Here is a 26,932-nt window from a genome sequence, read left to right on the forward strand (position 1 = left end):
TTTGCTGTTCCCGGCCAGGCCTGGCCTTTGAGCGAGCCGAATGCCCACCGACCTGCTTAGAGGCCGCGCTCAGCCAACGGCCGGGAAGGACGAGCGAAGGCCAGCGCTTAGCGCCCTCTCGACGCGCACCTAGTCTCCGCACGCGACTCCCCTCCGCCCAGCCGCGCCTCGAGTGTCCGCGGCCGCCCAGACCCTGCGCGGGAGCCCCCGCCCCCACGCCGGCTCCGGTGGTGGTCCCGCCTCCACGCGGAGCGCTCCCCACGCGGAGCACTCCCCACGCTGAGCGCTCCCCACGCGAGGCCTCTGGGGGCTGCCGGGGGCTGTAGCCGCTGCTCCCGCCTTCGGGTCGGGTTGGCTGAAACTGTGGCCTCCTGGGGCGGTTGCGCCCAGAGCCCCGCGGGCGCATTGGCGCTCGCCTGAAAATGTAACGCGACTTTTACACAAGGCAGCACGAGCAAGCAGAAGTGTTCCGGGTTTAGCAGCCCTGATTTTACGATCACATGTGGGCTGAAATGGGTGACAGCGTGCGAGCTCAGCGGCGGGAGGGAGAAGACGATGGTGCTTGCGAAGGTGCCCGCGACGGTGCCCGAGAGGGTGCTTCCGAGGGTGGCTCCGACAGGCCGCGTTGCTTCATGGTTGCCCTTGTAGGTGCCCTTGGGCTTCCCCTTGGGGGTACCCTTGAGGGTGAGATGGGTTCCTGGGCGGGGGAGGCACTGGTTTTGGTTTCGATTCCCAGAGCTTTTTTCATGGTATTCCTCATCGTCTTGGTGACCACAGTCGCATCGATGAGACACACAATTGCCGCTGTGAGACACAGGGACTGTCAGACACAAGACCATATGCGGGAAGGAAAGACGGGGTTATTCTGCAGCTTCTTAGCAGCCTGTCCTCCCTATCCGGGCGGCGGGCGTGCGGCCTCCTGTCCCTCTCTGACCCTCCACTACCTTCTTGGTGTCTGCCCAGTTGGCTGCTGCAGCCCATTCTGGCATTCCCAGAGAAAGGGTTTTTGGAAATGGGCTTTTCTGCCAGTGACGGCCTTGCCTAAGGTCTGAGGCACCAGGACGAGAGTAGGGCACTGATCCTAGGAGGCTCCGGGTGGCTGTGGGGTCCCGAGAAGGCCCCTCAGTGGAAAGGACTCTTGGGCTATGTTTGAAAAGGCAGGAAGGAGTTTCCAAGGGGACCAACTGGGAGGAGAACTCCAGGTACTGGACAGGGGTCTCCAAGGAATCTGGTGTGGCTGAGACGTATGGAGCCGGTGAGGGTGGGGGCAGAGTTGAGGCTGGGGAGGTGCAGGATCTGGGACTTCATCAAGAGGGGAGGGGAGGTTCCAGATTCAGAAAGCCCACTTGTCGCAAGATGAATGGAAAGCGAACCAGGCTGGCGGCAGGGAGACCAGTGGAGGGTGGTAGCAGCCCCTGCCATCCAGGTAAGGATTGATGGAGACCAGGGCGTGGGAGCTCCTGGCAGGTAGGAGAAGGCTTGGTGGCTGAGTTAGCAGATGGGGGTCAGCGGGCTACAACACCCTAGATTCCAAGTGCTCCCCAGCTCCTGTCTACCTTGTATGTTTCTCTTTACGGTCACTTAATCCCTGGCTGCCTTCATGAACTTTTCCTAGATAGGTCTTGCTCTAGCTAATCTGTGAGCTCCCTAAGGGGGAAGGGACTCTACCTCCAACACTGAGCTCAGGCGCAGTCCAATGGGATCGGCAAATATTTACTGATCATAGAATGAATTCAAAGAACTTAAACTTTTTTTTTTCTGGATTAATTTCTGTTCCCATAGCTTAACTTCTTGAATCAAAGTCTCACCACCCCATTCCACACCCCGTATCTTCCAAGCATCTAATCTGCCATTTCTTGTGGTCTTCATATGATGAGGATTTGTCCCAGCCTCGTGAGCCAGGGTAAGGTATTTAACCTCGGCTCCCGTATCTGTAAAAATGAGAGTTATAAAGATTAAAACAGAACGTGCCTAGCCTGGTGTGGGAACTTCTTTTCCTTCCTCAACCAGGCTGAGTCACTCACTTTTGACAATGCACTTTTTCTTTTCTACAATCATTTTTTTCTTGTGATTTAAAGTATAATTTTCTAGTCCAGAAAAGTCAAAGTCCTATTTATAGATAAGAACATCTTAAAAAAAAAAAAAAGGACATCTTGTTGCAACATTTAAAAAAACAGTGTGTATGATTTTCAAAAGAGGTTCTGTAGGTTTGCTTTTGTGCCTATTTGGAGAATGAGCTTAGAGTTGGTGCAACTTCAAACCTTTTGAAGAAGTCAGCGCAAGAAAGAGAAAGGGTGGTGGTGGGGATGGTGTTCTGTAAATGAAATAACGATAGTCTGCCAGTTTCCCTTTTCCAAAGAGTCTTGAAATACTGACCTTAAATGGAGTCATGAAGGCCTCTACTTACCCCTCCAACGTAGAATAAATGACTTCTTTCCTTTTCTTCCATCGCCAAGATGGCAACTACGAAAAGGAACACAGCAGTAATGAAACTGTTGATAAGATCCTGCAATACAGAATTGAAAATTGTCAACTTCACATGAAAATGTAATTTTATAAAATATTTAAATTGGTTAGTTACCCATCTAAGGATGGATGCCTTTTAAAAACTTTCCCTTTGAGGAACCCTCCTACACTGTTGGTGGGAATGTAAATTGATACAGCCACTGTGGAGAACAGTATGGAGGTTCCTTAAAAAACTAAAATAGAGCTATCATATGACCCAGCAATCCCACTACTGGGCATATACCCTGAGAAAACCATAATTCAAAAAGAGTCATGTACCACAATGTTCATTGCAGCACTATTTACAGTAGCCAGGGCATGGAAGCAACCTAAATGCCCATCAACAGACGAATGGATAAAGAAGCTGTGGTACATATATACAATGGTATATTACTCAGCCATAAAAAGGAACGAAATTGGGTCATTTGTAGAGATGTGGATGGGCCTAGAGACTGTCATACAGAGTGGAGTAAGTCAGAAAGAGAAAAACAAATACCATATGCTAACACATATATATAGAATCTAAAAAAAAAAAAATGGTTCTGATGAACCTGGTTGCAGGGCAGGAATAAAGAGGTAGACACAGAGAATGGACTTGAGGACTTGGGGTGGGAGGGGGGCGAAGTGAGAGTGGCATCGACGTATATACACTACCAAATGTAAAATAGATAGCTAGTGGGAAGCAGCTGCATAGCACAGGGAGATTCCGTGCTTTGCAACAACCTACAGGGGTGGGATAGGGAGGATGGGAGGGAGGCTAACGAGGGAGGGGATATGGGGACATGTGTATGCATATGGCTGATTTGCTTTGTTGTGCAACAGAAACTAACACAGTATTGTGAAGCAATTATACTCCAATAAAGATCTATTTAAAAAACAAAAAAAAATCCAAAATAAACTTTCCATTTGATTAATATTAATAGGAACTCTCAGCAGCATAATTCTTATATCTTCCAGAGACATGAGTTTATGTGATTATAAGGTTCTGGATAGAATCGTCAGCAGAAATGGGTTTAACTCAATTAAAGAACACTCTTAAAAAAAAAAAAAGCTGACAACTTTTCCATCAGACTTTTTAAAAGTCATAGGAAAATGGGCAAGAAAAAACCCTAGAGGTCTAGGGGCCTCACCCATATTGACCCTCCATAAATATGATCTTATTGAAGTTTTGTATTTTAAATTAATGTAAATTCTGCCATCTATTCCATAATACATTTGTTTTAATATAAAAATAAAAATTTAGATGAACACTTTACTGATTTAATTCTACTTCCAAATCTGCAAATCAGTAGAACTGATACTTTGGAAGTTGGATCATATTTATTCTTTAGGGTCCCACGTCCCAAGAAGCAGGAACCCATCTGAGGAGCTAGCCTGATGTTCTGGAGTGAAAGTGACTTTCTCTCTTTCCTAAAACATGGCCAGAATTGAGTCTGCCCTGACATCTATAGGCTGTCTGTGTTCTTGTTTTCGGACATTGATACTGGGTTCTTCAAATGCTGGCCCAATCTGTTTCTTCATGTGCTAAATAAAGGATGAGGATGAGTGGGAGGGGGCACACTCCTGAGGATAAGCAGAGCCTGGGCTTTGGTAGCACAGTGATAATGAAAGAGAAGGTACTCACTGAGTCAGTGGCACCGGTGTTGGAGGATGAGTAAAACCCCGGGGTCCTTTAACCTCCATACGGCCCAGGTAACTAATCTGAACATTTTAAGTTTTTACGTCTTGGTGGCATGACTTGGTAGTGTCAGCTTGTCCGGTGCACTTGCCCAAACACAGCAAAGAGCCCTGCTGTCTGATCATAATGGGTCTAAGTGGAACTCCTCAGCGTGCCGAGCGTTTCCCCTGTTATTACCTCATTTAACCCTCACAAACACCCTCCAAAGTCAGTATGGCTAGGATCCCCATTTTAAGAAGATGTAACAGAGGCTTAGAGAAGTTCATTAAATTGACTATGATTGAATATCTGCCAAGGAGTGGAGTCAGAACTCAACTCACTATTGCCTCCCATCAGGGACACCCAAATAAGGAGGAAATGATCTATCCCCCAAGGTTGGAAGTGCAGCAACCATCTTTGGCATTTTCTGTGGAATGGGTAATGGAGGGTCAAAATGGTATGGGACAAATAAGGACAAATAATTGGCCTGCCAATTCCTAGATGTATGACCTGGGGCGTGTTTTATCACCCCTCTGTGCCAACAGGCTAGGATCTTAGTTCCCTGACCAGTGAATGAATCTGTGCCCCCTGCAGTGGAAGTGTGGAGTCTTAACCACTGGACCACCAGGGAGTTCCCCCAACAGGCTAATTTTTTTTAACATCTTTATTGCAGTATAATTGCTTTACAATGGTGTGTTAGTTTCTGCTTTACAACAAAATGAATCAGTTATATATATACATATGTTCCCATATCTCTTCCCTCTTGCGTCTCCCTCCCTCCCATCCTCCCTATCCCACCCCTCCAGGCGGTCACAAAGCACCGAGCTGATCTCCCTGTGCTATGCGACTGCTTCCCACTAGCTGTCTACCTTAGATTTGGTAGTGTATATATGTCCATGCCTCTCTCTCACTTTGTCACAGCTTACCCTTCCCCCTCCCCATATCCTCAAGTCCGTTCTCTAGTAGGTCTGTGTCTTTATTCCTGTCTTACCCCTAGGTTCTTCATGACATTTTTTTTTCTTAAATTCTATATATATGTGTTAGCATACAGTATTTGTCTCTCTCTTTCTGACTTACTTCACTCTGTATGACAGACTCTAGGTCTATCCACCTCATTACAAATAGCTCAATTTCGTTTCTTTTTATGGCTGAGTAATACTCCATTGTATATATGTGCCACATCTTCTTTATCCATTCATCCGATGATGGACACTTAGGTTGTTTCCATGTCCTGGCTATTGTAAATAGAGCTGCAATGAGCATTTTGGTACATGACTCTTTTTGAATTATGGTTTTCTCAGGGTATATGCCCAGTAGTGGGATTGCTGGGTCATATGGTAGTTCTATTTTTCATTTTTTAAGGAACCTCCATATTGTTCTCCATAGTAGCTGTATCAATTTACACTCCCACCAACAGTGCAAGAGAGTTCCCTTTTCTCCACACCCTCTCCAGCATTTATTGTTTCTAGATTTTTTGATGATGGCCATTCTGACTGGTGTGAGATGATATCTCATTGTAGTTTTGATTTGCATTTCTCTAATGATTAATGATGTTGAGCATTCTTTCACGTGATTGTTGGCAATCTGTATATCTTCTTTGGAGAAATGTCTATTTAGGTCTTCTGCCCATTTTTGGATTGGGTTGTTTGTTTTTTTTGTTATTAAGCTGCATGAGCTGCTTATAAATTTTGGAGATTAATCCTTTGTCAGTTGCTTCATTTGCAAATATTTTCTCCCATTCTGAGGGTTGTCTTTTGGTCTTGTTTATGGTTTCCTTTGCTGTGCAAAAGCTTTTAAGTCTCATTAGGTCCCATTTGTTTATTTATGTTTTTAATTCCATTTCTCTAGGAGGTGGGTCAAAAAGGATCTTGCTGTGATTTATGTCATGGAGTGTTCTGCCTATGTTTTCCTCTGAGAGTTTGATAGTGTCTGGCCTTACATTTAGGTCTTTAATCCACTTTGAGTTTATTTTTGTGTATGGTGTTAGGGAGTGGGGATATGGGGATAATGATTGGGATTCATTGCGTTCCTCTGAGGATTAACTGGCACAACGAATCTGAAAGCATCACGTGAGGTGTAGTGGGAATGCATCAAAGTGTAGTTTCCTGATATCTGCCTTCAAGATAGTAAACTTTTCTGTGAACTTCAGGTGTTCTTCCTGTGGAGACTGTTGAGCAAGGAGCCCTGTTGTGGAATGGGACTTGCCTCTTGGAGAGGCACTAATGTCTGTTATTTGGGCGCCTGGTGAGTAACACTGGAGGGGGCACGTGGTGCAGGGCTGATGAGGGTTGGAAGTCAGCTCCAGTTGGGTTCTGTAGGCTGAGTGAGAGGTCTGCCCACACTGGGGCAGGTACAATGGTTTTCAGCTTTGCAGGAAGCATAGGATCTGAGGATTGTGTAAACCAAGATATCAAAAAATGTGAACAAGGACCCAAGTGGAGTGTAAACTTATAAAATTAAAAATTAACTAACTGCAGTCTAGATCATTGAGAATTTGGACGAATGCACACTAATAATGATAACAGTAACAAAACAAATGCAGACTCGGTCTCCCTAGCCAATTGTTGATTCCCTGTCAGAATTCCATCTCCTCGCTGGACTACTGGACATTATAGTTTACTGTGGTCCTTACTTGCAAGGAAGTGCTCTTCTGAACTGTCCCTTGGAAGTAATGCTTTCTTCGTACCTAACATTTCTATTGTAGCTCACATATCTTGAACACTTACTGTATGTCACATACGGTGCCAAGGTGTTCATATGTGATCTCATTTGATTCTCACAACAAACTCTCATTATCCCCAATTTACAGATGGGTAAGCAACTTGCCTAGGGTTGCTCAGCCAGTAAGTGGCTATGACCCTCCTCAGTCTGACTTGAGAGCCCAGGGGTCTTCTCCTGACTAACACCCCCTCCCTTTTGCCTTAGACACAGACCCTCTTGTTGACCTCATCTTTGACAAAGAGAAAGATACGTTCTCCCAGATGGGGTAAAACTACAGCTGAGTCTTGCCATGTGCAAAAGCACTTCTGGTTTCCCCATAAATGTCATCCTTACTCATCATCTTTTTCTTTCTCCCTTTGACTAAATACCTTATTGACTCAAGTAGCTGCCTCTGACACAGTGAGAGATGGGTTTGTGACTTGACTATTATTTTTCTGTAAAGCCCCCAAACCGTTCCCTGAGATAAACAAAATTGTATAGAATTAAAATTGGGAAAGAAAAAGATGCTTTGATGGTGAATCCTTTTTTTTTTAAATCACTGAATATTAGGAAGAAGTCAAACATTTACACTTTGTTTTACAAAATGTGGTATTTGTAAGAAGGATGTATATACAATAAACATTATGCGGCATTTGTGCCTTGGAGTTCTCCAAACACATGGCAGAACCTGATCAGTCATCACCAGAATCTGAAGGGGACATTCTGAAGCTGATACCTTTTACTTATAAATGTAAAGATATTGCTGGTAGTTTTGGAATCATCCCTTCAATAGAGTTCTAGTTAAATATGTTTATTATGTTCTTTTTCTAGATTGCTTTCTATTGGAAAAGACATCAGCTTGACCAGAACTCAGTTTCTCGGACTGTATGGGGAAATGCCTTCTTTACAGTGTAGAAGTGTTGAAAATATGGGCTATTCGGAAGACAATAATTATACTTCATACTTTTCTTGGGTACACAGATTGGTGACATAAGACTAGGGTGGGTAAAGTTGATAATGAAATCTAACAATAAAGACAGTAACCCCACCACAGGTGGGGTGAGGAAAGCTGGCCACACCCTGGAGGACAGAAACAAGAAAAAGGCAGGGGCTTTGTATCACGCTCTGGGCTCCCATAGCTATCCAAAGAAAAGAGGATGCTCTCCCCCAAGGACAGAGGTAGCAAAAGGGGGCCTGGCTTTACCAGAGTCGCCCAGAGGCCTGCAGCTCTCCACAAGCTGGCCTGAGCTGCCCGTGACTGTGGGAACAGCTCCTCTCACAGCACCTGCTTCATGCTTAGGAGACCCTGGCTCCTGCCTCTCCCTGAGACTCTTCCTGGACGCTCCCCCTGGACCCTCCAGCAAAGCACGGGGCCTTGAGGCTCTCTCCAGCTCTCCAGCTTTATGGCCGTGGACCTTTAGAGGGCTCCGGTCCTCCTGACCACAGCTGCTGACCTTGGTGCAGCCCTCAGTCGCCGACCCCTAAAGGCTTGTACCCTGCCCTCCACTCCAGGAAAATCAATTCACTGTTCGTCGCAGATTTTAAGGAAACCATGAGAAAATGGGAGAGGATTCAGAGAAGGTAAGATTTTGAGAATATGAGGAAGACAAAGATGTAGGGAGGGTGAAGATAAACCAGCACAAGGTTATAGGGCATAAAGTCTGGAAAGAGTCTGGGCTTTAGAGTCAGACAGACCTGGGCTCAAATCTGAGTTTCCATGTGCCTAGATACAACCACGGGCAACACAGTCTCTTTAATCCAATTTTCTCATCTGTTAAAGGGGAGTGGGGGACGACCGCAACCTCACTGGGTTGTTGTGAGGATTCAATGAGGTAATCTATATGAAGAAGTATCTGGTGCGTGGCATGTGCTCAAAAACAGTTATTTTACCTTCCGCTCTTGAAAACTTCCATGGACAGAGATTTTAGTTTCCGCTCAGAAACCTCTCCATGGTTGTAGCTCTCCGGAACTGAGAGGGTCTTCCACATGTCCAATTAAAGCTGCTCAGAGATTGCTTCCTGTGCTTTCTGCTGCTCAGCACTCTGTGGGACAGAGAGAGCTCAGCAGCCTTTCCAGAAAATCCCTCAGACTCTTGGAGAAAGTATTTTGAGTTTTAGTTCAATAGCAACCAATCCTACCTTACAGTTTAAAAAAGGTACCATAAAAATGTATGATGTGGAAGAGGCATGGGCTCGGAGTTAGGATGGTTCACAGTGCAAAAGATAAAAGGGTAAAAGCCACCCAACTGCCTCAGGGGGTCCGACGCACACTTTGTAGCGAATATATTTACTTTGTGGCAAGCCTTTTGTGATCTTTGCTTTAAACACGTTTAAATGTTACAGGACCCCTATAGACAGCTCTTACCATCACACTTTTCCTTCTCTGAATTTCCCGGATGGGGAAACTGCGGCTAAAGTTCTCACAGCTAGTAAGGTGGCAGGGCCAGGAACTGGGCCCATGTCTGTATCTGGACAAAACTATGCTTCCTCTCCAGTCTGTGAGGATACAGAGCCTCAGAGTCCGGAATGAAAAGGATTTTTCTGAGACCTGAGGAATTCGCTTTGGGAAGTTTTCAGTTGGTAAAGAGTATGAAATTCTGGAAAAAGCTATTGAAGAAGGCCATGCAGTGTCTTTTCCTGAATACTCCACCATACGGCACCCCTTTGGAAAAGCTGGACCCTTGACACATGAAAAGTTTGACTCTTGCACTCTTTCAGGGCACACGTGACAGTTTTCTGCCACTTAGCCATGTTGTAGAAACATGCTTTTTCGGAGGGACGTTTGTAATCTGTTAGAGAGGGTGCTGTTTGACAAGTAGAAGAAGCACGTGCCGTTTTACAAGCAATAAACTACTGAATACACTGAGTAAAATTTTCTTTAGGACCAGCTGAAAAGTTCCGCGTGTTTAGGGCCATAATGAGATGGAAGCAGGTGTGTGTGTTGGTTGTCCTATAGATAGAGGGGTTCAAGGAATCTTTCTGAACTTTAGGCTAGTTTCCTCTCTGGGATTAGGGTGACACTCTGTCATAGCTCAGCTATGTCCTTGTCCAGAGAGATCTCTCTGTTGTGCTTCCCTTGAAGAGAGCCTTTACTGTGGGGCTGAGGGCAAAGGTTATATGAAAATTATGAAAATGAACACTTACAAGTAAGGACCAATGTAAATAAGTCATCGAGTGGTGAAGGGTTAGCATATATATTAGAATGAAAAAAAGAACGATGCAGGTTTCCAGGACTGTGATTGCTACATAGGACTCCTGGGCTTCAGCAATGATGAAACAAACTAGTGCCCCTATGAGAAGGCCCTGCAGTAAAAGAAACAGGATTTGTTTTAATGCAAATGAGCTATTAAAAAACAAAATAAAATAATAAATGATCAGACTGTAAATCTGATTATATTTCAATTGCCTGTATTGTTTTGCACATATATATTATTTTAAAAATTCCTTACATGTTTAAGAAATGAAATAACACAGACAAAAATTGCACACAGTACAGAAGCTTCTTTCTCCTCCCTCATCCCAGCCCTAGTCTATCTCCTTAAAAGTAATCACTGTTAACAGTGTATATTTCATAGCAGAAAGAATTGTATATATACAGGTCAAGTAAATATATATTGATTTTGATAGAAAGAGTGAGGTAGAGTCCCAGCTTTCTTTCTTTCTGAACAGCTGTTGATTATCCCAACATCATCTATTGGGAAACACCACTGATCTGAAATCCAACCTTTATCATATACTAAATTTTCATGTGTATTCGGGATGCTTTTGAAACTCTTTTCTTCTATTGAGTTGCTGATTTCTTTTCTAGTACTTCTGAAATTACAAGCAACTCATTTTATGTTGTATTATTGTCTGACTTAGTCCCTCTTTCGGTACTCATTCTCAGGTTGTTTATGTTTCTCATTTTTGTCTTGGTCAAGTTCCCGAAGCTAAGCCTGTTGGTATTTTAATTGGGATTTCCTTTAACTTATAATATGGAAAGATTACAAAATTTAGTCTTAACTCTTTAAGAACAAAGTATATCTTTCCGGTTATTTTAGTGGTCTTTAAAATATCTCTTAATAGAGTTCTAAAGTTTTCTTCATATAGGTCTTTCAAATTTATTTCATTTAATCTTAGATATTTTGTCATCTTGATTGCTATTGCAAAGAGAAATATTTTCTTCTATTTTAAGTTCTTGTTTGCTCATTTCTACTAATGAGTTAGTAGAATTTATCTTGTTCTAAATTGTTTCCCAGTTGATTTTATTTTTTAGATCTTTGATCATATCAGCTGTAAGAAATGATACATTTTGCCTCTTCTTTTCAAATATTCATACTTATTCCTTTTTCCTGTCTGATTGTGGTGACTAGTGGGCATCCTCTTTGTTCCTCATTTTAATGGGAATACTTCTGAGGTTTAATTATATATGATGCTGACTTTTGGGTTTATTTTTATAATGTCAGTGAAATATCTGTGTATTCCTATTTAACTGGTCTCTCTCTTCTTCCCTTGTTCACTTTTTTTTCACTCAGAGATGAATGTTGAATTTTGTCAAATGTGTTCTGTACCGTATTTGATAGTGTCCTAATTTTTTCTTCTTTTACTTATGGTGGATTAGTTTAATAGAGTCCTAATATTGAATCATCCTTATGTTTCTTCTTCATGGTGTGTTTTGAAGAAGCACTGATGAGCATTTTCTGTTAATATATTAATGCTGCTGCTTTGATACAAGTGAGATTTCTATTTAGTTTTCTTTTTCTGAACTTGGTCAGGTTTTGATATCAGTGTTACACTGACTTTGTAAAAATAGCTCAGAAATGTTTCTTCTTTCTCTATTCTTTGAAAAAGTTTGAATAGTATCAGAATTGCATCCCATGAAGGTTTGAAAAGAGTTAACCTGTGAAAAAGTCTGGGCCTGACACATTTCTGAAAGATACTCTCATTCGCCCCCCCCCCACCCCCCCGCCGGTACTTATATTGGTCTGTTTAGGTTTTTCTCTGTTCTGGGATCAGTTTTGGTAATTTATAGTTTCCCAGAAAATCAACTCTTTGATCCAATTATTCACATTTATTTGTTTTGCAAAGTGCTCTTGTGAATCCTTTCAGTTTCTTCGGGGTTTGCATTATTTTCCCTTTCTGGTTTCTAACTTCAAATATACGTCCTCATTTACCCCATTTTTTCCTGTTATATTGGCCAGTGGTTTATCAACTTTATTGGTCAAGTCTATTATTCTTGTTTGCTAATGTACACATTTCTGTTATTATCTCCATTGCTTCCCTAGTTCCCTTTGTGAGGGGAAACCTGAGGAATATAAAAGTGAGGGGTGGAGGGAAGCGTGCCAAATTTAGTAGCAAGGGTAGAGTGTGTGGGAGGAGCAAAGGGAGAGGAAGAAGAAAGGGGAGGCGAAACAATGTGGACCGGCAAAGGGAATTAAGGAAGTTTCCCCCAGGTGGCGCCCCTGGGAATCACTCACTCCCTGAGGCCGAAGCCGGCCTGCGTCCGCCCTTGCATCCGCCCTTGCATCCGCCCTTGCATCCGCCCAGAGGGCCACCAGCTCTCTCTGCTCACCAGCCTAATGATCTTCAAGATTCCTGTGGGCGAGAAGAGAAAACGCTTGAGGCTGTCCCTGAATTTGGGCGGGACTTTGGCGCTGCCCTCAGCACGCTTTTGTATGGCCTTCTTCTCCCGCTGGCTGGGGATCGCGGGTTGTGCAGTGGGCTTGAGTGTGGGTGCAGTGCGCCCCCGGGATGCTGAGGGCGCCGCGCTTGTGTCCCGCACCGAGCTTGTGGACGGCGCCGAGCGCTCGGGATGCGCCGCACGGGCGACGTTTACTGAGCGGGAGGGAGGCCCCCCGGATTTCGAGTCCCCCGAACGTGCGTTGTCGTCTTCAGGATTCATGGTGGACCCCCGGGCCTGGTGGTGTCTGACGGGCCCCTCGGCTCTGAGCCTGCACGGCGGCGGCCACCTCTCCCCGGGGAACCAGCGTCGCGCCCCAACGGCTGCCGGCCGCCTCTCCCCCGCGCGCACTCAGCTCTGGCTGCCGGCAGGCAAACCAAGCCCTTCAGCCGCCCTCGTAGCCACTGGGATGCGACGCCGCTCCCTAGCCTGGGAACTCAAGGTCCCCTCAACGCCACCACCTCCGTGCTGCCAGCCAGCTGGGATGCGACGCCGCTGCCTAGCCTGGGCACTCAAGGTCCCCTCAACGCCACCACCTCCGTGCTGCCAGCCAGCCGGGGAGCGGGCTCTGAAGACCATTTCGGGCGCTCCCGGCGCTTTCTCCTCTGCCTCCCGGGCCCAGGAACAGGAAAACCAGATCCCATAAGATTGAGGCGCTCGAGCGCTCCCTTGAAAGTTACAGCGCTGGGCCCACAGCTCCTAAATCTCTTCTTCCAGCTCCCATATAGAGATTAAAATGAGAACTGCAGAAAATATGTGTTAGAATAAAGAGATATGTTTAATAATTAGCATCAACTAAAAAGGAATATAAATTTACAAAACTTATAGTTTGTCATGAACAGCACTTTTCTGATAAGGACCACTTGGATTAAACAGCAGCTTCCGGTAAATAAGGGCCCCGTCGGCAATACAGAGCACCGAGGCCACGAGTCCAAACACCTGAAACAAAGACACAGTGTCACTGCTGTGGCCATGGTCACACAGGTTTTACGTGGTCTGCCCACCGGCTTCCTCTCCTGCGAGGGCACCAGGATTGCTCCCTACGCTGTTACCTAATACTAAAATGGGAAGAGACTTCAGAGATCATTTTATTCTCATTCCCAAGTTTTCCCAGTACCTTCCTAGAGAAAGGGAAAGGTAATTTAAGTGAGCAGAAACAATACTGAGGTGGTGTGGGCTCTGAAACCAATACTTGTCTGGATCTCTTGACATGCTCCTGGATATACTGTTTAAAGCCCTGCCGATGATACTTAGTTACTAATCAACATTTCTATACCCAATGATCAACTGTTTGACTTTCCTATTGCAAACTGTACTGGAGAAAAGGTCAGGTTAACACCAGCTCAAGCTTTAACCATGGTGATAGTAGCTGTGATAAGAGATTTGGAGAAATGGAATGATAAGATGACCCAAAGTGAACTCTCAAAGGCCGGGCTACATCCACTTAAGGGGTGGGATTCTAAATAGGCCTCAGGAAAACAAAACTGAAGTAAAGGGAATAAGCTAGAACATGGTCTTTAGGTACTCTGATGGCTATTTGAGAACTGGTGCCGGGGCTGGAGAAAGGGGATGTCAGTGTTATTTCACCAGCTCCATCCAACTGCCAAGAAATCTGGCTTTCTGGCTTCAGACACTGTTCCTTTTCCATCCTGAATCTCAAACGCAGCTTCCTAGGTTCTGACCACGCTACGTACCTCCTACCGGTGCATTCATGACTCTGGTACACAGCATGTTGCTGGTTCCTCCACCTGGAACCATCCCCTTTTCCTCCCCTTTAGTTCTGGCAAACCACAATTCCACTGCTGGAGAGAGGTAGCTGCTTCCTCTTCTCTGTGCCCCACAGTACTCTGTTAACAGCTCAGACACAGCTGCTTGCACTTTTGTCTCCTGTATTAGGCTCTAAGCAACTTGAGGATAGGGCTCACATTCTAGTCCAGAGCTGTCTAAACGAAATATAATGTGAGTCACCAACGTAAGCCACATAATTAATTTAAAATTTTCTAATTGCCACATTAAAAAGTAAAGAAAAAAACAAGTGAAATTCATTTTAATAATATATTTTATTTAGCCTGATACATCCAAAAGAATGTAATTTTAACATGTCATCAATATAATAAAATTGTAAATTCTACACTCTTTTGGGGGTAGCAAGTCTTTGAAATCCAGTGTGTATTTTATACTTACAGCTTATCTCAGTTCAGACCAGCCACATTTCCAGTGCCCAATAGCCACCTGTGGCTTGTGGCTCTATACTTTGTCAGCACCTACCGAAGTGCACTTAAAGAATGAATCAATGAGTGAATGAGTAAATAAGTGAGTGAAAGTAAACCCTATGCCTCATCCCTCTTTCTCCATAATTATCTTTAAAGACAACTAGGAGAGATTGCTATTACAGCACTATGTCATTTCTAGAGTAATTCCCATCCCCCATGAAGTTGCTTTGGGCCTAATGAAGGAGTTGAAAAGCCATGGATTCTGACATATGTGGCCAGTTCTCCTAAGTGGCCCATACTATGAAAAGACAAGGAAGTAGGAGGGAGATTCATTTAAGAAGAACTTAATAATTCACTTCTCTAAATCAGAACCTAGAAAAGCCAAATGATTTTGAACCCCCTGTAAGAAATCTAAGAAGAATATCAGATGGAACTGTAACTAAATTACTTGACTCTTCGTTTGTTTGGGCTTGCCTTCCAAATTAAACTGATTTGCTTCTCTTCAAGCAGTGTTCAAAATAATCCTTTAGTTACAGGGCTTCCTACCACCATCCCCTTACGATGACACATCTGCTATTAAATTCCATCTGAAGCAGGATCTGGACAAGAAATAACTGAGCTCAGAACAGTCTGTCTCACATTAGCAAGTGGGATGTATCCTTTTCTTGAAAAGGGAGAGCTCTGAAATTCATCCATGGTTTGTTTTATTCTTGACATCAGGTTTCTGAGAGTTTAGTACTGTAACTGATTCCAGTAGCTTTTCTCAGTCTGGTCTAGCCCTACCTATCTATGAGAAATATGGAGGAATCTCTTTATTTGGTTAACTTCAATTTTAGCGTGAAATCATCTTCCTTGACATTAATCAGGGCACGTGTTCACACACAAAAGTATTAAGCCATTAGGTACTGTGTACTGGCACAGAAGCCTCAAGGATGAATACAGTCTAGCTTTCTGTTCTTGTATTTATTCTTCAAGTACATTTGAATTCTGATCGAACCTGAAGGAAGAAACCAGAAAGACCTCCACTTACCCCTCCAAGGACTATATATGTTGTGGTTTCTGGGATCAGTGCCAACACAGATATAACTACCATGAATACTGCTGTAACCACTGAGTTGATAATATCCTGAAAACACAGAATAGAAAGGTCAGCTTTACATGAAGATCACCAACAAAATGAATCAGCTCCCTAAAGATTAAGAAAGTTCCATTTTATTAAACAAATCTATTTAGTTTAAATAGTTTTATTTAGTTTTAGGAAGTCAAACTGCTGCAGTAAAATATCACATATATTGTATTTGGCCTGTAATGATGCCTAATGGGTCTCTTATCCTATGATACACCAATCATTTAACTCCTTAACAGGCTTATGTCTTTTTTATTTAAATGTAGTTGGAGGGAGAACTCATCTGGTTAGGAGTAGATGACATATTATGTGGAACGTTTAAAGTAGAATGGTACACTGGGAAGTCAGGATGCTCAATTTTAATAATATAAGAGAAAGTGTGGAGTGCTCTACACCATAAAATAAACGACTTTATAATGTTACTCGAAATGCAATTAATAAATCTCAGAGCTGGAGAAAGTGGTAATTTTGGGGAAAAAGCTCCCACATATCTGTATGCAACAGCTGGCCAATTATGCAATTAGTTTTTGATGATGTAGCTCATTCATTTAATAATTTCCTGAAATGAAGCATTTTCATTCTGAACTGTGGCTTTAAGAGGTGCAGCTTACATTTTGAATGGATGTAAACTGTGGGAAAGTTAAATTGTCTTTATTCTGGAAAGGTTTATGTATATTTGCAGATAACGGTAGCAAGAAGAAATTGTTAACACAGAAATATCAAACTTCAAAACTCTGGTAACTTAGGAAAGCGGTTATTACAAAGAAAATAGGAAGAGGTTCAACAGGGACAGGGTAAGACTAGATACATTTAGGCAGAAAAAAAGTCCTCATTTGCAGGAGATAGTGAGTTCTAGGTTAATGCTCCTCTGTGCTTCAAGGCAATAGACCACACCTCTGCTTCAGACCGGCAGCCCTGCCTCCTGTTAGTAATTAGGCTAAGTGTATGTGAATGGCTTCAGATAAAAATGGTGTTCTAGGGAGTGCAGAGAATCACAGGGGGGGAAAAAAAGGATTAAGTGATCCTTAATGGTGGTTTAAAGCATTGCTTTTCTTTTAAAACCAAACATCAGTATGCCATGGAGTAGAATATAAATTTAATTACAAAAATGGAGATTTCACAGAAATTTCGAGCCTGTACTTCCATATCACCACAAAGCCCTGGGTTGGCTCACTTTGTGTGTTTTCTGTCCCTGGAGCACTTGAGGGGAACAGAGGAAGCCTGCTCTACAAACTGTGTTAGTTACTGCAACTTTGGGACAATGACACATATCACACATCTGTGTGCAGATGACCAAGCTCTTTCCTAATCAGTGAAGACAGTGGCCATCAGATAGAAGTATTTACAGGTTACCTTTCCCCCACCTACAGATTAATTGGAATCTTCAGCCATCTTTGTGTCCTTCACTTTTGTTATAGTGAAAGAGCCACAGACAACTTCTCCAGCTGTGCTCTGGCCCCATTCCCATCAACCACTCTGCTGGGACCTCACTGTTTATTACCCTCCTTTGTCCCTGGCCAGGTTTCCTCAACTCAGTGGTGGCCCCTCTAGTTACAGCTGTGTCCTTCCCTGCTCAGTCTAACAATCCCACTGCTTTGCTGTCACCTGTCCATTCAAGGCAAACCACTCTGGGAAAGGCCACTGGGGGCCTCTATTAATACAGTCAGTAAATATAGATTTTTTTTTTCTGGGCTTTCTTCCTTTACCTGTGACATTATTCACCACTTCTTTCTTCTTGAAATGCTCTCTTCCCTTGGCTTCTGGGACATGGGTCTCCCTTGGGTCCTCTCCTGTCCTTCTCAGGCCACTCCTCCTTTCCACGCCAGATGTTGGTATTTCCCAGTCTTGCCTTATCTTCCTCTACTCTCTGTCCGAGCCATTCTCCCAGAGCTCATTTACCATCACGAGGTGATGACTCCCAAAGCTGCAGCTCTGACTTCTCTCCCCTAAGCTTCAGACCTGAACGTTTCCATCTGAATACCCCATAAGCAACTAAAACCTTCTATTTCTCAAACTGAACTCATTACATTCCACTCTCCTTGGCCCTTCCTTAAAGCTGTCCTTCCTCCTATACTTCCTGTCTTATTACCCTCTTAAGACAGTTCTTTAAATGGCAGCTATCCTTGATTTTCCTGTTACCCAGTCCTATCAGTTTTCATCAACACTTTTTCTCACCAGCTACCGTTTTAACCTTAATTTAGGCCTTTCTCATTTCCATGTCTGGGTTAGGATAAGAGACTTTTAAGCGGTCTCTGAGACCTACCTCTAGTTTTGCTCCTCTTCAAGCCGTTATCGACACTGCCACCAGCGATCTCCTCAGATATGAGCTAATCATGTCACTCTCCTACTTAAAAACCTCCCAAAGCTTCCAGCAGCCTTTGGATTAAAACTCAGGGCATTCAAAGCCTTGCATGCTCTGACCTCCTACTGCCTTTCAAACCTCCACTCTTGCCCCTCTCTTCTTCACAGCCACTCAGAACTCCTGCAGGTCCTTGAGGGTCCAGCTCTTTCTCCCCCTAGACCCTCACACACACTGCTCCCTGTACTGGGAAAGCTCTCTCAGCCACATATCAGTTGGCTAACTACTTTTCATCCTCCAGCCCTCAACGCAGGCGTAGTTTTCCTCGGGCAAGCCTGTTATGACTTGGTCCCCTTCCCTTCCACACCATCCGGGTATACACCTGTCACAGCACCTGTTATACCGGATTGCTCACCTATCTTACCTTCTGGCTACATTGAAAGTTTCTCAGGTGCAAGATTTGTGTCTTGTTTTATCCAAGAAGCTAGTATAGAATCTGGGATTAGCAGGTACTTAATATTTGTTGAATAAATGATTTCATGAGATCAAGAGCAGAGAGGAATCTGGGTTTCATGATGGAGTAATAACTTAGTTGACCAATATAGCACCATTTCTAAGAGTACAGCATCAGCCAAGTGTGAGCCTCAGAGATTTGGAGACATGCTATACATAGGCCACACTCCTCAGTGTGTTCTGTTAACTTTAGGACTCCAAGTTTATTACTGGGACGTGTAAGAAGCTCCAGAGAATTACTACAGTTTGAGGAAAAATAAATGCTAAAATGTGTTAGTTTCATTAACTTTGGAAAAGCAGAGTGTGAAGAGCAACTATGTGACTTTTTGGGTACAAGATTAACAGGATGTGGACCATGTTCATCATCTCCTTGAAGAAATCCTTGGGACAATTTAGCTTCATCCTTTCTGCCACTAAATGGTATTACATACCCTGAGGGCCAACTGAGGAAGGTTTTGTAATCTCTTGTCCCAGACCTTATACTTCAGTCAGGTCCAGCTCAGAAGTGTAGATCAAGGAGGATTTTGGAGAGGCGCCATGAAGATCCTATCTATTTCCCAGCTTTCCACTCTGGGGACTTTCTCAGCTTGTGATTAGTCTGAAATGCTCATCATTGGTCTTCAAAAGTGGTTCCAGGAGGCACCACTTTAAGGGATGCTTATGGTTTGAGAATAGCTCTAAAGTCCTCTCTTCTTAATACGGGTTATCAGCTTGGATATCAGCACTCCGGAATCCAAGAGGATGAGACAAGTGCTTTTACCAGTCCAGCCAAAGGGTGGAAGGGCAGCAGGGGTCTCAGAAAGGAGACCTATGGACATAGGATTCTGGGGATAAGACTTGAAAGAGGAGCAGTGAAGTCACTCAGTCCTTCCTAGAACCAGCTTATGGTCCAGGCTGAAGGGCCAAGTATCCCTTAGTTAGTATCTTCAACTTGCCTATTTTGAAAGTTTCCAGACCATCTGGGCATTCCACTGGGCAGTTATTCCTAATGCTGTGAGTATGGCAGGTAAAGTCCATATGCTACTAAATAAGGTTCTACAAGATGAGTTAAAAATTATGTGGCATTAATGATTACAGACATTTTGAAGTAAGAAAATGTTGTGTTTTATTTAGCCTCTAAATTATTTTGATTTTCCATTTAGTGATCAGGGATGTGTAAGATGTAGGTAGTTGTGTATCTGTCTCCATTTCTATTCCCCAATTTTGAGGTCATATCAACATGCATTTAAAAAGGAGGTAAAGATTAAGAATGCCGTATAATTTCATTAACCATGATCTTGAATTTAAATTTCTTTTGAAGATCTACACCTACGTGAATTCTCCTTAGAAAGAAAGGTCTGAAAGGTCAGCCACATCTACTGATAGATAGAGCTCAGAGGAGAATTTATGCTCCGTGGCTGCCCTGGTTCTCTGAGAATCTCCCCAGAGCACATTAGCAGTGGGTAGAGTTCCTCCTTCCTAAGCCTGTCAGAGATTCCTTAAAGGCTTAAGAAAACTAAAGAACAGAGTTTATTAAAATGTCTTTCTATGGCAGGAAAAAGTAGTTAACTTTAACAGTGAAACTGAACACTTACAAGCAGAGGCCAAAATATACAGTCAATTAATTGATCAAGTCTGAGTATATATAAAACTATGAAAAAGAAAGCAACAGTGACTTCAAATCCAGTGACAACAATGTATGGCTCTGGGGCTTGTGCGATGATAAAAAGGGTCATAGATGTCACAGTTAGCGCCTATAGGAAAAAAAAAACATGATTTATTCAGTGATTATTGAATACAAGTTTAAGCTGTAAAAATGATCATTTCTAAAATAACGAAATAAATGGGTTTCTTCCATATACACACACATCTAAAAGAGGAAGACTAAAATGTATGGATGTTGACGTCTCTTTGTGTTTTAGAGAACTAGGTATCCCTCTCTGTTTTAAGTCTATTACTCCGCTTGTATACCTGATACCATCACTTCCCACATCTGTCCCCTTGATCTGTTTCCACTAAATATCTCCTTTTCCCTCTCGTACCTTCAATCTCTCCTCCTCCACTAGTTCCTTTCCTCATCATCCTCTAAACATATCTAAGGTTATCTTCTCTTAAAACACACATACCTTCCTTTCACCCTGCTCCCCACAGAAATTCCCATTTTCTACTTTGCCCTGTAATGCTTCTCAAAAAAGTCTGTATACTGGCTGATATAATTCCTTATCATCCACTCATCACTCCTTAACTCTTAACAATCTGGAATCTGCTGTCAAATTTAAACTTAGAATGTTGCCATGAAAAATACTGGGGAGGAAAGTTGAAAACAAATTGTCAGAGAAAAACAATTCTCTAAAGAATCCTGTGAGGAAGAAAAGGGAAAAAAAAAAAACCAAACAATTCTGATGCTTCACTTTTTAACACACTTCCTCTTATCTAAACATAATGCAATCAGAATTAACAAAAACTTAAGTGGAAAAAAAACCCTTGAAGATTATTAATCTAATCCAATTTCCTCATTTCCAAATGAAGATATAGAAAACAGAAATGAAAAGTGACTTAAAGGAAAAAATAAGCTGGGGGTCTGTCAATGTCATGATGTTCTTAAGAGATACAGCTCTATCCAAAGTCTCTGTGTTCTTGGAAAATGGTTTTGTCAAGAGTCTTCCCTGGCTAGACTTTTATGATCACTCTGTCAGCATCCACATTCTCTTTTTAACCTTAGATCTATATAGGCTACTTATTCATAATTCTTTCAATTACTTTATTAGTATAAAAGTAGCTTACCTTTAAACTTCTAAATTGGTCAGTTTGCTTACACAGTAAATATAACTAGTTACTAAATAACTCATTCTTTATAATTAATATAATTATGATCAGCAACATGTCATCTCAAATCACTTCATTTACTTTACTGAACCAGGGTCTTGAGTTCATGGGTTATGAAATCAAGGGTCACTTTTTCAGTCCCCATCTTCTGTAACCTTGGAATTTGGCACTGGTGATCAATCCATTTTCTTAACAGTTCCCATGATTTCAGTCACACTGGGTTCTCCCCTAATCCATACTAACAGCTCATATCTTTCCTAACTCCTGGCCTTTGTTTACAGTTAGCTTTTAAATATTCCACTAATACCTCAAACATTTCTTCACCACTCTATGTAGACTGCTTTTGCCAAGATCATCAATGATTGCAAAATTACTAAATTTAACAAACATTTTTCAATCATTATCCTACTAGACCCCCATGACTTATTTGCCATTGGCTTTTTCCTACTTTTCTACTCCTTGGCTCCCATGTCACCTTTTCTAGTTCTTATACCTCTGAAACTATTCTCTCGGTGGGTTTCCTTTTGCCCATCTCTTTAAAATGATGGCATTCCTTTAGATTCTGTCCACAACCCACTCAACAAATCTGGGTCTCTGTCCCAGGTCTATCCTCAACATCTCACACATAAATAGCCATTTAGAATCTTTAATTCACCGTGTGCAAAACTGTCACCTTGCTCCTTCCTCCTGTATTCACTATCTTAATTGGTGATATGACCATCTATCTTTTCACCTGCTCCTGGAAACCTAAGATCACTGCTCCAACTTACTCCTTACAACTGACCAATCATCGGGTCCTGCTGACTTAATGCTTAAGCATTTTGGGAATCCACTTTGTCCCTAAAACTACTGCCCTTCAGTATCGTTTCCTTGAATTTCCATGACAAAGATATTACAGTAAAATTTCTAAAATAAAAATGTGTGCAATTCTTCACCTATTTAAAACCCTTCAATGGCTCCCCATGGTTTTTAGAATAGAGCCTACCTTCACCATGGTATTCAAAGTCTTCCATGACTCAGCTCCTGTCTACTTCTCTAACAAAGAGTTGTTCACAATTTATCCACAGGATAATTCCAGTGCTCAATTCTCAGTCCTCATCTTACTTGAACTATCATCAGTATTTGACACAGTTGATCATTCCATCGAGAAAGTTTTCATTTGGCTTCTAGGACACCATAATTTTAGTTTCTCCTACCTCCCTAATTGTGCTTTCTCATTCTTCTTTGCTGATTCCTCCTCCTCTCTCGACTCTCTCTCTCTTTTTTTTTAATTAATTAATTTATATTTTTGGCTGCGCACGGGCTTTCTCTAGTTATAGTGAGCGGGGGCTACTCTTCGTTTCGGTGTCCGGGCTTCTCATTGCGGTGGCTTCTCTTGTAGTGGAGCATGGGCTCTAGGCACGTGGGCTTCAGTAGTCGTGGCACGTGGGCTCAGTAGTTGTGGCTCACGGGCTCTAGAGCGCAGGCTCAGTAGTTGTGGCGCACGGGCTTAGTTGCTCCGTGGCATGTGGGATCTTCCCGGACCAGGGCTCGAACCCGTGTCCCCTGCATTGGCAGGCGGATTCTTAACCACTGCGCCACCAGGGAAGTTCCTCCCCAATCTTTTAATGTCGAAGTGTTCTGGGGCTCCATCCATGGTCCTCTTCTCCACTCTATGTACACTCATCTCTTGATGATCTCATCAGTCTTGTGACTTTAAGTACTTCTATTTCTGCAGTGCCAATCTCTCTCCTAAAATCCAGTCTTGTATATTCCAAATGCCTGTTCAGTATTGCCACTTGAATGTCTAATAGACATCTCTAAAGTGAAATCGAAAATTGAACTTCTGATCCTCTGCCTACATTTACTTCACCCACAGGCTTTCAGTGGATGGCAACTCCATTCTTCCAGCTACTTAGGCCAAAAACTTTGGAGTGATGTTGGACTCCTCCCTCTCTCACACCACATCTGGTTCATCAGCAAATCTTGTTGGGGTTACTTTCAAAATATATCCGAAATGTGATCATTTCTTATAGCCTACTCCACTAACAGCCTGGTCTGAGCCGCTATCATCTTTTGCCCAGATTACTGCAATAGCCCCAACTCATCTCCTTTTTTTCTACCCTTGCCTCTGCAGGAATCCTCCTGTCCCCACCAGCCCCCACCTCCCAATCTATTGTCAACATATCAGCTGGTGTAGTTTTTAAAAATGTTAGTTAGATCATATACAACTTTACTCAAAACCTTCTTCATCTCCCACTGTGTCCCTATGTCAGTCCACTCCTGCTATACTGGTTTCCTTGCTTTTTCTTAAACCCTTCAGGTACATTCCTGCCATAGGGCCATTGTACTGGATTTTCCTTAGCCTAAAACACTCTTCCTTCAGATATTCATAGCTTAACTCCCTCATCTCACTCAACGCTTTGCTCAGAAGTCACCTCAACAAGGCCTAACTTGACCATTCTATTCCTGCAATCTTCCTCTCCAACCCTACCTTCCCTTACACTCTCTTACCTGGCTTTAGTTTTCTTTGTTCCACAGCACTTACCCCCTTCTAGAATATTACACCATTTATTTATTTATTTATTGTGTTTATTGTTTGTCTTCCCTGCCCTCTCACCCCAATATGTAAACTCCATGTGGACAGGGATCTTTGCTTTGTCCCCTGATATCTCCCAAGAGCCTGGAACAGTGCCTGGCACATGGCAGGCTTTCAATAAATATCTGTTGGCTGAAAAAAATAAGGCAAAACTCAACTTCTTATTTGCTCATAAATCATGCTGGGTTTTTTTTTTTTTTTTTTTGGCCTCCACGCCTTTGCTCAGGTGGCTGTCCCTTAAACCCTACCCAATGTCCCCCTAGGACGTTTCCTGACACCTCCTTGGTTAGATGCCTCACTCTGTGCTCTGACTTCATCCTGTCACACATCACAGCTATCTGCTTGTGTGCCTCTCTCTGACTAAACTGAAGGACTCCATAGTCAGGGACTTTTGTCTTGGGTGTTTTTGTTGTCTCAAGTCCTAACTCAGGGCTGGGAATACATTAAATATTCAGAGTTTTGTTGAGGGAATTAATATATCAAAAATGAAACCTTTCTGGAGACTGTAAAACCAGAAGTAGAGGAATGATAAATGTGTTTCGTTCACACTATAGAATACTTTGAAGCATATACAAATGATAATAAAGATTTATAATTATATTAAAAAAAATGGAACCTTTCTCACAAAATCCCATTTCTCCTCCAGTGTTCCAAAGCTTTCAGTACCTGGCATAAAACCCCAGACCCTCAGGTTACTTCTTTCCTGATTATTTACTTCCAACCCAAGCTAATCTCTCCGTTTTCTGAACTCCAGAGTAGTTTTCTAAACTTCTTTCATGCATTCTGACTTGCATTACGTCATAGTTATTTCTCAGAATCACAGACTTTGGTGTGAGAAGGACCTTGCATGCAGTTTGTTCTGCCCACTCACCTGAAGCTGAAATCGCCATCACAACATGCGAAGTGCTCACCTGTGCCTGCTACCTTTTCTGTCTGGGAATATACTGCCTTCCCAAGTGGCCACTTAATTTTGGCAAATTTCCCAATAAAAAAAATTCTTCCTCATAATAAGCAGGAATGTTTCCCTGTAACCTCTAACTTTCCACCTCCTCTCCTTATATGTCGCCTCTTTAAATTTTAAGAATTACTTTTTTCCTTCCCCTTTTCTCTTCTTGAATTCCTTCAACATATTCTCTTATGATAATTTCCACTTCTCTAACTAGCCAGGTCGCCTTCCTCCAAATGACGATTCATTCTCTCCCAACCTCTGCGAGAACTGGCTGCAATGCTCCTGGCATGTCTGACACCCCAGGAACCAGGAGTTCCACCGTCCTTGCTCTGGACTATATCAGCCTTGAGCTCACTCACATCAAAACTACTGAGTTCTAGCAAGTAAACACAGCATCCACTGAAACCCCTCGGTGCTTTTGTTTTTAATCTTGTTGGCATCTGAGTGGTACAACTGCAGCTGCCTCCCCTGGTAACCTGGGTACCTGGTTTGTGGGTCCAAGTGTGGGCCATTCATGTAGGTGTGCGGATTTTGCTTTATGAGTGAGTCCGTAAAGCCCCTGATGGGGGAGGACAGCGCCCTATTTCTCTCCTCTTACCCTCAGGGTGCAGAGCGAAATGCCTTGCCTCTAGGAAGGCCTTGACAGAGGTTCAACAAGGTTGAAAGAGAGGACAGGGCATTGGCTTCATGCTTTGCAGCCCTACCTCCCTGCGGGGGAGCGCGCTGGGACACCGTCCCTCACCCCGAGGCCCCGCCCTCACCAGCCGCAGCATCTTCACGTGGCCTTTCACGCTGAAGCAGAAGAGGCGGTGCCTCGGTTTCAGCTTCACCGTCAGCATCTCGCCTAAAGACCCAGCAGCAGCACTTCTCCGTCAGTTCCCCTCCTCAGCGGATCGCTCTGCCAGGCCTCGCGCCACAGCTGCAACGGCCACTGTGGCCTCGAGCCGCTCTTTAAGGCGTCCCGCCTTCGCGGCGCGCATGCGCAGGTCACCTCGGCCCGCACTTGGGTACATGCGGCAGCCACCCTGACCCTGTCCGCCACCACCTACTGGTGGCCCCCGCTATGCGGAAAGCCAGGGTTCGCGCGCAGCGTTTCCTCAGACCTAGAGGGGAGCCGAGCAGGCCAGCTTCTCCCCACCCCCTAGTTGTCCAGTGGGAACGTTGGTTGTGCCTTTGTTAAAAGATAAATTGAGGCATATTAAAAATTTTAAGATTTTACTTGAACAAAAATGGATTAAAATCGGGTGGCATCTGAAGTTGAATCCGGCCTCTGTACCCTGCCACCGAATTAATCTCGGAGACAGAGTTTTGGGTGAAGTAGAAAAGTTTTATTGCTTTGCCAGGCAAAGGGGGCCACAGCTCGCTAATGCCCTCAAAACTGTGTGTCCCAACTTGGAGAGGTTAGTCAGAAGGTTTACAGTAATTGTTCAAAGAGGGCGTGATCAGCTCCTGGGCATTCTTCTGATTGGTTGGTGGTAAGTGGGAGTCAGCATCATCAACCTTCTGGTTCCAAGGTGTCTGGAGTCTGCGTGCTTGTGGGCAGCATACCGTCCTTAACCATTGACTTCTCCCATCTGATGGCGGTTTCAGTATCTGCAAAACAGCTCAAAGATACTGTCGTGTATATCGCTTGATGGGGAGCCAGGACCTTGCCCCAAGTCTGCACTATTGTTTCTCTCTCCCTCTCTCTTTTTTTTTATTGTCTCTCTCTCTCTCTTTTTCTTTTATTGTTTCTCTTGACTGTTTGTTTCTCCTTTGTCTTGCATCCCCTCCCTTCCCTAATTAGCAGCTGCTTGAACATGCCAGATGGAATTTACGGAAGGTCATAGAGGCTGAATGAAGCCTATTTCCTGTAATCAAAGAGATGGGGCACATAGAAAGACTTTTGTGCCCAGGAGCCCCACAGGATCCTGCTAAGTATCACACCCA

General features: G+C 43.4%; 2 protein-coding genes across 2 annotated transcripts in view; one reads left to right on the forward strand and one right to left on the reverse strand.

The window, feature by feature from the left end:
- Window positions 1-7,768, forward strand: part of CMTM4 (CKLF like MARVEL transmembrane domain containing 4) — a 111,658-nt gene extending 103,890 nt beyond the window's left edge. The window contains exon 5 of the transcript XR_003790980.1: window positions 7,694-7,768. The gene's annotated coding sequence lies outside the window, so the exon portion shown is untranslated. The remainder of the gene's footprint in view (window positions 1-7,693) is intronic.
- On the reverse strand, window positions 108-25,842 carry LOC114902908. Its single transcript, XM_029235637.1, has 5 exons — window positions 25,765-25,842; window positions 15,764-15,859; window positions 2,408-2,506; window positions 677-820; window positions 108-416 (listed from the first exon to the last, which is right to left on the reverse strand). Exons 1-5 carry the CDS (start codon window positions 25,840-25,842, stop codon window positions 108-110), a joined length of 726 nt encoding a protein of 241 aa, XP_029091470.1.
- Window positions 25,843-26,932: the final 1,090 nt, after the last annotated feature.

Source organism: Monodon monoceros, unplaced genomic scaffold (genome assembly GCF_005190385.1).
Source record: "Monodon monoceros isolate NGI ecotype Baffin Bay Population unplaced genomic scaffold, NGI_Narwhal_1 Super_Scaffold_10, whole genome shotgun sequence".
NCBI classification, from domain to species: domain Eukaryota; kingdom Metazoa; phylum Chordata; class Mammalia; order Artiodactyla; family Monodontidae; genus Monodon; species Monodon monoceros.